Here is an 11,949-nt window from a genome sequence, read left to right as displayed (position 1 = left end):
CTTAAAACAACGACGTACCGATATACCATATCTGTAATTCTATTTGCTAGAAACCATATCTCTGATTCTACAACAATTACCATATAAATTAAGTAAATTAGCCCGGAAGTAAGTCTATGTAGAACTACTAACGTCTCAGTAAATGAGATATGAACATACGTAAAATCTCGTCAAAAAATATGCTCGAAACCACCGCAAACCTCCAATCCCTCAAACGAGATCTTCACTTGTATATCTCTAGATGTGTTGATCGGCGTTCTCGGATTATTACAGAGTCTCCGATCTTGCATATCAAAGCCTTAACGACAAATTGAGCTGGCTAAAATCCTCCTGGAGATCACCTTCATCATCAGATACATCGATGCACCCTTGAGACCCAGATGAACCATACTTCAGATGAATCCCAACATACCTCGTATCGTCCCCAGCAAGCCTGACCAAGCGTGACCGATTCTCAAAAACCACGGATTGAAGAGATGACCGTACTGGATGACCACTCGAGGTCGCCGCATGAGGTTTCACGGCAGAGCACAAGTCCCTGCTCTTCTTGGCTAGGGTTCGCTCGAGCTTGTGTGCATTCTGGTGACCCCCGAGAGCCTGCGAGCTGGAAAACTTCTTTTGGCAGAAGTTGCATGAGTAAAGCTTGCCGTCCTTTGCGGGAATAGCAAGAGTCTGGATTGATGGGGGCGATGATGATGAGGATGATGAACATGGCTCAAGTCCGAGCTCTAGGTTGAGCTGGTTGCCATCATTTGCTGAGCTCTGATGCCATGGATTGCTTTTTCTTATCTTCGGTCGGGACTGATGCCGTGGATCGGACTGATGTTCCATTGGTTGAGATAGAGAGAGAAGTAGATATATGAAGTGAAATGATGACTGTTGTTGCAAGCAACCCAAAGCACATGGAAGGAGCGAGCAAGATGAAAGAAATAGACAGGATATATAGGTAAGTGGTCCTGGCTCCACTAGGGATTGGGATAGAGAATCTCTTATTTTTTTTGCGCAAGAGAAATTTAAACACGTGAAAAAGCTTCCATAAAAAAAAACTTTGCAGTATTGCATAGACTCGTTATACTAGATCAAATGGATCGCAAGAATTTATGAGATCTACTAACATTACGATTTCTATATCGTGATTGGTTATGTCTATCGTATCATTCACAAAATAAGTTTAGATGATAATTTTTGTCCGAAAAATTATATCCTAATCATGGGTAGCAAGTTTTAATTAGTGAAATAAATGAGATGAAGTTACTTTGTTTATAGGAGCCTTGTTTAAAAAAAAATCAATCAAATATTGCCATGTAAATTGCACGTCATCTCTAGCATTTTGAGGCTAGATGTTAATAAAATTTTAATATTTCTACATGTCACCCTTTTAAAAAGGATGATGATTTAGGGTGATATTGGATACTTTTTGTTTTTCACGATTCGAGAAATACACGATTGCCTATTATTTCTTTCACTTTAGAGATTCTTACTCTACACAGCTAGCTAGCAAGCAAGCAAATGTAGCTTAAAATGAATTCCTATGTTAAGAAGTAGCCTAAAATCTTAATTATTTACATGGACCATCTGACACAACTTTCGGGACAATAACACATGTGGTTTCCAGTTGGTCGATGAAAGTGATACCGTTCAAATCTATCTCTCTCTTGCTTTGTCGTCGTCGAGGAGTAGGTGGCTTTGATGGGCAGCAGACAACGATGGCGAGGCGGCCAAGGTCGCACCCGAGAGGGGCCAGCCAATTCATACGCACAGCCATTGAATAATAGAGAAAGAGAGAGGGGCACGCTCGGCCACTTCTTTGCATTGAAAAGAGAGAGAGTTTGGTCTTGAGAGAGAGACCATACGGAGGGGAGGACGATCTTGCATGAAAAAGCTTCAATAGAGAAAGAAATCGGGAGAGAGAGTGAGAAGAGAGGCTCCGTGGCTGTGTGTGTCCCTCTACCGCCGCGACTAATCTAAATTTTGGCAATCCAGTTAGGTATATATTGCATAGAAAAATTAGGGGTCGATCCCCGACACCTAGCAAAAATAATAATTATACTGCATATAAATTTTAGGAGCATTTATAATAATAGGTTGATATAGTTGCATTTGCATTGGATCGGCGGCAAATGGACTTAAGCGAATGATTTTGAGCTTAATTGAATTAAATGGATTCGGTCCAAAAGATCAAATGTTTGTCCAAGCCCATTGAATACATATGTGGCCAAAATTTGCATTATAGGGCAAGTTGGAATAATTGAATTATCGAATTATTAAATAATATACTTGGAAGATAATTCATATTATTCTATGAATATTCAGCTAGAGGAAATAATAATAAATTATCTAAGTTGAGTATAAGAATTAGAAAATAATATATCTTGCCTCTTGCAAGATAACACTGGCTATCTATTTATGTGTTAGGATTCACAATTGAGGGGCCAGCCAATTCATACAGACGGCCATTGAATAATAGAGAAAGAGAGAGAGGCACGCTCGGCCGCTTCTTTGCATTGAAAAGAGAGAGAGAGATTGGTCTTGAGAGAGAGACCGTACCGAGGGGAGGACGATCTTGCATGAAAAAGCTTCAATAGAGAAAGAAATCGGAAGAGAGAGTGAGAAGAGAGGCTCCGTGGCTGAGAGTCACTCTACCGCTGCGACTGCCCCTCTCGGGTGCGACCTTGGCCGCGTCACCATAGTCGTCTGCTACCCATCAAAGCCACCTCCTCCTCGACGATGACGACGATGACCTGCTGATCCGTGGCCGAGAGGGTCATGTACCGCGAGTCCCTGCGCCAACGACGAAGCAACCGAGCCTTGCACGAAGCCGTTGCAACACTGCAACACCCTCGTAGCGTTCAAGCCTTCGCCACCAGCAACGCTCTCAGTTTTCGTCCAATATAGCAAATTAAAGTTTAGCCTGCTTGACACTTTTCCTTGCAGGTTATTTGGCGAAGACAGCCGCTGTTGCAGCAAATCCCATAGCCACGTGCTCTGGGAACAGAGGATTCCGAAAAAGAAAATAAGAAAAGGAAAGTGGTCTCACCCACAAGACACATCGACGTTCATTCACTATCGCGTTCGTCGGGACCTCACAGCCGCTCCTTTGCTGCCACGTTCACATGGATCAACCGAGAGCCACGCCATTGTAAAGCCCCCACCGCGAGCACCACACCGTGAAGCACAACGTCCCATCCACCATCCGTAGTTGAAATTCGGAAGCGGCATCCGTGCAATATTTCAAATTAGGTAATACGTTATTCGATTTAATTTCGATATATTAAGTTACCTAATTTAAATTTATCTTGATCTCAATTATGTCATGTTGATATTTTTATATCCGAAAATATTTTCGAAAACCGCGAATTGGGATATTTTCTTTATTTCATAGCGTGTATATGATTACCAGTCCGATTTCATGCTTAAAATACGACTCGCGATCGCATGGGAAATCGTCAATCCGATCTCCCGCCCAAAATAAGATTCGCGGTTACACGGAAAATTGGTCGTCAATGTGATCTCATGCCCAGGATACGATTGTCAATTTATTTTCCAAATTTAAATGGTTTGATCTTTGTTTTGATTTGATTCGATTCTCTATTAAAAAATCCCAAAAAGATTATATAGGATCAAGGTAAATTTTTCTAGATAGATTGCATGCTAGGTTAGGGTTTCTCTAGTCAAGATAACATTCGGATTTAAATTAGGATTTGGCCTAGTTTAATTCCTAAAATGAATTTGATAATATCTTGCACTAGATATAAATTTTCATTACTTTATAATTTCGAATTTCAATGAAAAATACAAAAAAAAAGTATCATCGGCATGTCATATCGATTAATTGCATCATGCTTGCATCATCACTGTCATGTCATTACTACTTGTTATGTATGCTATGTCGCATTGTCATCTTGCCATGTCATCATGTATGCAATGTCATCACTTGCATGCCATTTAGTGATAGTATGTTAGGTTCATGAAATTGTGTGTCATGCTAGAATAGTTGCATATTAATTTTGCTCATCGTTAGAATTCGTGTCGAGGCTCATTGTGTGCCAGATTAAAGATAGATCATTTAATCGTCATTAGAATTAGGACATTTAGGTAAATTGTATGGCGTATGTCATGTTAGACTAGTAGCATGCATTGCATATAGTTTTATTTCCACTAAATAAGATAAAACTCCACAAATGTATTGAGTGGAATTACATGTTAATTAGAAATCATATTAAGGTTGTTGATGTGATTTCTAACTAACGTTGCAGATGCTTTCGTTGCTCCAAGGTAAGTATGTTCTTCTCGTCCTTGCAATTTATTTATTGCTTTGCTTTATTGGGTGTTTCATTAATAATTGCGCACCCGCACGATCACCTCATATGTTAGTGAATATATTTAAAATCAATCCAAGCTGCCTCCAAACATTTTTTTTTAATAAAAGAGAAAGGCACTGAAATGGCGCTAAAGTAATCTAGCGTAATCAAGTCACTGAATCCATAATCTCTGGTTCATATGAGTAAAGTATAACTCCTGATACTTTACTTGGGTTTTTAATCAACCCACCAAAAAAAGATTAGTGGAGACTCCAAAATGAAAATGATTTGCATGTTAAAAACTTGAAGCTTTAATTCATGAATTGGTACGGGCTTAGGAGAGCCCGAGTTAAGTTTAGGCTTAATAATCTATCAGCCGAACCCTAGGTGGTGCATCTCGAGGGTAGGTCACGACAATGGTCCACGTTAAAAAGGATTTGGATCAATACGACATCGTTTTACTTTTATACTTTATGCTTTAGTTAAAGTTATTGTCACATAAAAGAGAAAGAATATTAAAAAAATGCAACATCCGCATTTTCTGTTAACGAAATGGACGGAGTTGACGAAAAGACTTGATTGTACGAATTTGACAAGTTTTAGGACTTGATTACACTTTTTGAAAATTTAAAGACTCAATCACACTTTCGCAACAAGTTTTAGAACTTCTAGTGCATTTATCCAATAAGCGTAAATACAATTTATATTTTCAGAATATTAGGTAGTGCACGTGCTTCATATCTCACCTACCTCGTGGGATTGAACGATTTCTCGTCATATCAAATTTGCAGGGAGTTTCGAACCTATGGGGAGCGAAACTAACTTCTGTAATATGATAGAATGTATGATATGACATGGGTAATATAGACAGCATCGAGAAAAGGCATGCTTTCAAGTCTCGAATTAAAATGTTGATGATTCTATGATTAAAGAGGCATGTTTTGCCCGAGGGCTCGAAGAAGATATTCTTTCAGATGAGGAAAGAGAGGGCCTGTCAAAATTAGTGGAAGGATGCGCGGTTTAACATTTGAATATTCTAGCAGGGACCGGATTGAGAATGAACTTATTGGCAAAAATGTCCGCACGAAATGACAAATTGAGAAGATTGGTGCTCTAGGTGCAATCTAATGAAACTTTCCTTTTAAGATTTCTATACCCTGCCCTCTTGATTTCTGTATTCCAATTTTTCTCTTGATCCTGCATCTTATCTTTATCTCAGAGGACCCCAAAGACTCGAAAAGGCAATTTTAAGCGTCAAGACATCTATGAGTGTAAAGGAATTTGCAATGAAATGAAAGCTTAGACTTTAAGTAGGAGAGGAGGCACAGAATGGCAATGAAGCTCCAACATGGTCGATCATGTTCGTGGAGAGCTATTTAATTTTAGTTTCGGGGACGGAAATCGAAGGAAGTAGCAAACGATGTAATGAGAAATCCCGACAGCGATGGGGAGGATAGATTCGTTTTATTCGGGTGTTAGGTCCCATTCATAGTAACAGTGGCAAATTCATTGAAAAACCTCCAATTTTAGATCCATTTTCAATTATGTCCCTAATTTTTCTTTTTGTCTAAAAAAAAGGCACAAACTTTCGCTTTTCTATCTCTGTTAATCTTCCGTCCATAAATCGCCACTGGTTTCTTCAAAATTATTAACATCACGGCTACTTGGAGGTTCATTATTAGAACTTGCATCTTCACCGATCTCTCACCTTCGTATGAAACAACTGTTGCCTCCTGATGTTGATAATTTTGATGAAATTAGTGTCGATTTTTGGAATGAGGGTTGACCAGGATAGATTTGGGACTCGAGGAAAAATTGGTCATTTTTTTTAGACAAAAAAAATTTAGTGTAGAACTGAGATTGAATATAAGGTTTGGGTCTTTTTTAGGAAATTAGGGCTAGTAATATTAGTTGGGACTTTGTTTTTGTGGTTCCTAGTAATTTGTGGGTGGATCATGATATTAGATTAGGGTTTTTATAATATCCGTCGTCTGTATGAATTATAATATAATCATCATTTTAACTTCTCTTATATTTGAGTAATTACGTGCGGGTGGCAAGTCTCTCCCAAAGATGGTCCGATCAGGAGCATGCAACGAAACCTAATAAAAATTTATTTATGTTGATTCTTTTATGGACTTCTCTTTGGTAGGTGTAAAAAAAAAATAACTATATACGGTTTTAACGGCAAAAGGGCACTACAAGTGCCATAACTTGTGTACGGCGATCACTTTAGTGCCATAACTTTTTTTTGAATCACTTTGGTGCCAAGTCGGAGAAAAAGAGATCACTTTAGTGCCAATTTGGCCGGAAATTCGACGTGGCATTTTTTATTAATTTTTGACGCCGACGTGGCTCGCCGGAGGCTGAGTCAGCGTGTACAGTCAGCATTTTTTATTTTAAATAAATTTTTTCAGCGTGTACAGTCAGCATTTTTTATTTTAAATATTTTTTTTTTTTTCTTCTTTCCTTTTTCTTTTCTTTTCTTTTTTTTCTTTTCTCCCCTCGCCGGCCGGTTGCCAGTGATTGGCCGGCCACCGGTGAAGCCCGGGAAGGGCTGGGCGAGCGGCCTTGCCCATGGCCGGCGAGGGGCGGCCGACCCTCGCCGGCGACAGGCGAGGCCGGCCCTCGCCGGCGTCGGGCGAGGGTCGCCCACGCCCGACTCGGGCGAGGGCTTCCTCGCCAAGCCGCGAGGGTCGCCCTCGCCCGGATACTGGCGAGGGTCGCCCTCGCCGGATCGGGCAAGGGCGACCCTTGCCGGCGTCGGGTGAGGGCGACCCTCGCCCGGGCGGCGAGGGCCGGCCTCGCCCTGTTGCGGCGAGGGTCGGCCGCCCTCACCGGCCATGGGTAAGGCCGCCCTCGCCCAGCCCTTCTCGGGCTTCGCCGGTGGCCGGCCGGCCACCAGCAACCGCCGGCGAGGGGAGAAAAGAAAAAAAAAGAAAAGAAAAGAAAAAGGAAAGAAGAAAAAAAAATGAAAAAAAATATTTAAAATAAAAAATGCTGACCGTACACGTTGAAAAAAATTATTTAAAATAAAAAATGCTGACTGTACACGCTGAAAAAAATTATTTAAAATAAAAAATGCTGACTGTACACGCTGACTCAGTCTCCGGCGAGCCACGTCGGCATAAAAAATTAATAAAAAATGCCACGTCGGATTTCTGGCCAAATTGACACTAAAGTGATCTCTTTTCCTCTGACTTGGCACCAAAGTGATCCGAAAAAAAGTTATGGCATCAAAGTGATCGCCGTACACAAGTTATGACACTTGTAGTGTCCTTTTGCCCCCAATATGGGTTAAATATGGGTTACTAGATTTATATTGCATGAAAATGGTTCAAAACAGATTAAATGGGTCAATTTGGATCGAATAATTTTCGACTCGATCCACTCGTTTAACGGGGCCTTATCAAAATGTATGAAAAGAGAGTGAAATGAAGAATCAGAAGTAAAAAATAGAATAAGAAGTCTAGGCGGCTATGACCCAAACCTCATGCCATATGACAGACAGATGATATCCAACGACGACACAAACCTCATTCAGGAAATTCGTGCATCGTTAACTGTACACTAATCAATTAAATGCCCTTTCGAAACGTGAGAAGTTAAAAATATCTCTCAATGTGACCGCTCAACAAGAAGAAGATGACGACGTTTCCGAGCATCTCATGGGACCTTGGAAGATCTAATCATGGACACGGACGTCGTGTGCTCTTTCTGGAATGAGATTGCTTTGAAGCTTAACCCGGATGCCTCGACTAATTAAACAAGCATACTTTGATTAATCTATCCCTAATCTTATCGCATTAAAAGCCACTACCTCGGCTCTTCATGCTTTCTTGAATTGCTTGGTTTTTGCTGGGGTGCGGACTTACAGTGAAAAGGGAAGTTAATCAAGAATCGATTGTTGGGAAGTCATCAAGAAGATGGCTTACGGGCCCAATTTTATAACGACCAATGCTTGCTAATTGCGATATTCCCTAGGGATGGTGATGTGGCTATAGAGCGATTTAGAATAATCTCGTTATAAATATTTGGTTCTTTTTTTGGCTGCAGTCTTTTATTGATAACGAGAAAGATGAATGGATGAAAATGAATGTGAATGAACAACTAATACAAAAAGGCAACTATATACATTTAGACCAGATGATTCCATCGTTCCCCTCGCGAAAAAAAAAAAAGAAAGGATTTTTTTACGTGCTGATAGATTTTTGAACGAATTTATGAGTGTCAAAAGTTTATTAATGAACAAATTACTAGTTGCCTGATTTTTGGTAACTTGTTGGTGACTTATTATTGATACCGAAAAATGTCCAAGTGTTTAGTCAACAATTCAACAAGCGTCAAGGAAGTCGAGGTGAAATAACCGTCAAGTATTGGAGTTGACAATCTTGGATGCAACTGTCAAAGGGGCAACCGTCAATGTATTGGAGTCGTTGTAATTGTCAATTAATTGTCTCTGTTGTGGAGTCGATGTAACTATCTGTGTAACCGTCGCTTGCAAGATATAATTACTTCAAGTGTACTTTTTGTAAAGCTCCCTCAATCAATCACAGTACAACGTTCTCCTGCAAATTTATTATTGTTTTTATTTTCCTGTAATTTATATAAGCGGCAACAATTGTTCTTAGTGTCGTACTTTAAATTCATCATCATTTACTTTCCCATCCAAAATCAACAAAAGAACCTTCACAACGTTTGTCGATTTACTCATTTATCTATCCATATTCTAAAAGGTATTTCATTGACTTTTTGATGAAACACTTACCAACGGTTTACTAAAATTACCAATCTTTTTTTATAGTTTGCAAAATACCTACTTTTTTTTTATATATCTTTTAGCAACATTTATTATCTTTATTATTAGGTTCTTACATTTACCAACTCTTTTATGAATTTACTGATCTTTATTCTAGTAACTTGGCAACTCTTTTCCAATTAACTTACCAACTAGTTTCAAGTTACCAATTGTTATTTAAGTTTACATGCCATTATTTGTTTTTAGATTTATTTTGCTGTCATTGACCAATTTTATTTTTCTTTTTTACAGATGCCTTGAATTTATCAATTCTTATATGGATTTACCAAAATTTATATTGGTGACTTATTATATTTTTTCTTGTTAAATTACTCACTAGTTTTTGTTCACCAACTCTTATTTGAATTGCTTACCAATATTTATTTATTATTTATAATTTACCGACTTTTCTATTGAATCATCAACTTTCATTTGCCTTGCTTACTGGCCCATTAAACTCAAATAAACCTTAGTCAAGTTACGAACTGTTTTTTTTTCTTTTACAACTCTTATCTGAGTTACTTATCACTATCATTTGTGTTTTTTTTTTTTTTTTCAATTTACCGATTGTTCTTATTGATTAGTAACTTCTATTTGTCTTGCTAACGGATTCGTTTTACCAACTCTTTTTTGAAATTACTAACCTTAATTAGAGTGATTACCACATATTCTCTGGTTAATGTACCAATTAGTTTTGCGATACTCACAATATTGCCAACTTTTATAATTTCTAATAAAAGATATTTCTCTAATCTTTTACTAACGTTTCATTGACTTTCTCACCAACGCTTTAAATTTGGAAACTATTATATAAATTTACCTTCTTTTTTATTTGAATGACTTGCTAACATTCATTTTTGATTAAGTCATCAATTCGTGCTATATTTCCGACTCTCATTTGAAATAACTACCGACATTTTCTTGTTGTTTGCTAACTTTTATTTACCCTCCTTACCAATTTGTCAAATTTACTAGCTGTTTACGCCTGAATTTTTGTCAACATGCCAAGCACGCATCTTTGTAAAAATAAATAAAAATAAAAATAGACAATAGTAAAAGAACGAAAGTAAGATAGATAAACACAAATAAAAGAAAAGGAGAAGAAGTAAGGAATAAAGCACCAAACCCAACCCATCAGCCCATTTCGCTTTGATTGGATTTGGCTCGTGAGGCCCATTAACCAAGCCCAGTTCGGCCCTAGACCTCAAACCCAACACTCAAAATCTCCAATTGGCTCACCAAAGCCCATCAAACAGGTGAAGCTCGGCAAAATTAGTTCTGCATCATCACAGAACAGAGGTGTAGCTCGGCCAAGTCTCACCTCCTCAGCAATTCTTCTCCTCTTTTTTTCCCTCTCTGTCACCCTCATCTGCCGTGGGTCCGTTTGTTTGAAGAAAAATTATTTTCGGAAAATTGTTTTCCGACTTTCCGGTGCTTGGATGACAGAAAATCAATCGATCTACTGAAAAAGTTTTCCATAGACTGAAAACAACAAGTTTAGATTGAGGGAAAACAACCTCCTATTCTAACATGAAGGAAATTACTTTCCCTAGACCACTAAACAAATGACAACTAATTATTTTCTTATCATGAAATTTTCAGTGAAACAAATGCATGACGGTCTTTCATCGCCGGCGATCAAAGAACATATGCACTGAGAGGGAGCTAGAACAGAGAGAGTTAAGAATAATGCGGAAAAGAGAAATTGTGGAATTTCAATAGATTTCGATCTATTTGATAAAGAGTATATCAACCTATCTATAGGGTTTATTGGATGACTATTTAAGGTGATAAAATAAACTTAATATCAATTATAATCATTGAGTATGTACAGTCAAAAGAGATATATGCATAATTTTGAGAGATGTGAAAAATCAAGGACATATCTTAATATCGCTATCATCCTCTGAAACTCAAGGTGACTACAAAGAAGTCAACTAGAGTTTGATGTCAAATAGTGTCACAAAAACTTGCTTAGCTGATTTTTGGAAATACGCAGCGGAAGACGTCGAAATAAGCACTCAATAGCGTTGGGTTAAGTGGATCCGCGACGCGGCGGCGTGTGTTCAGACTACGGTTTGTTTGAGGGTAGGGAATCTGGTGGTGGTGTTTGCTTCTCGAAACAAGCAACAAAGATTGAGAATTGGAGGAGAAATAACGAGCGGCAAATGAGGCTAGCTTGCAAAACATTAACTTAGTGATACGACAAAGGCTAACATTATAACATCAAGTGGTCTATACGGCTGGATTGCGAAAAAAGTTACTAAGCGACACTGCCTGTGCGGTTGGCGTCAAAAGAAAGACACCTCCAGGAAACAAGCTCAATTAGGCGATGCGGCCGGTGCGGTTGGCGTAGAAACATGACCATTGTGGATCGGCTTAACTAAGCGCTTCATGATATAAGACTTGTGCACATGGAGTGAACACTGTTGAGCAGCGGGGATGTATATATTTGGATGTGCACTGAGGTGCTCAAGGTGCATCGATTGCTATGTACACTCGGTGAACTAAGAGTTTCCTCAGGAATAATGGCTTTGATACCATGTTGGGTGCGTTTGGTTCAACTTTCTCAATGGACTTTGGGATCGAGAAACGGGTTGTTATAACTGTTAGGAAGAGAGTTTGCAAGTTGTAAAAAGACCATCAACGTTGGGCAAGTGATGAGGCCATGATCGTCCAGTTGTGGGTCTTTTAATAATCATTGTAAATACATGTTGCTGAATTCTGAGAGTCACATAGGTTGTTATATGCTTTCTTTGTAATTGTTGTTAACCATTTCTAGTAGCTATAAATATTAGGATTGTAATTTGAGCAAGGCATCATCAATCAATCAATGATTACCGATTATTC

General features: G+C 38.7%; 1 protein-coding gene across 1 annotated transcript; it reads right to left on the bottom strand.

Moving 5' to 3' along the window:
* Positions 1 to 291: 291 nt before the first annotated feature.
* On the bottom strand, positions 292 to 831 carry LOC115677286 (zinc finger protein 2-like). Its single transcript, XM_030600412.1, has one exon. It carries the CDS (start codon positions 829 to 831, stop codon positions 292 to 294), a length of 540 nt encoding a protein of 179 aa, XP_030456272.1.
* Positions 832 to 11,949: the final 11,118 nt, after the last annotated feature.

Source organism: Syzygium oleosum, unplaced genomic scaffold (genome assembly GCF_021117445.2).
Source record: "Syzygium oleosum isolate NSW1041296 unplaced genomic scaffold, Sole_v2.1 Sole_v2.21, whole genome shotgun sequence".
NCBI classification, from domain to species: Eukaryota; Viridiplantae; Streptophyta; class Magnoliopsida; order Myrtales; family Myrtaceae; genus Syzygium; species Syzygium oleosum.
Note: the sequence above shows the minus strand (reverse complement) of the source record. Positions and strands in the feature narration are given on the sequence as shown.

Bases quoted from the DNA above. Each gene is read 5' to 3' on its own strand.
- LOC115677286 (XM_030600412.1), bottom strand. From the start codon at position 831: ATGGAACATCAGTCCGATCCACGGCATCAGTCCCGACCGAAGATAAGA.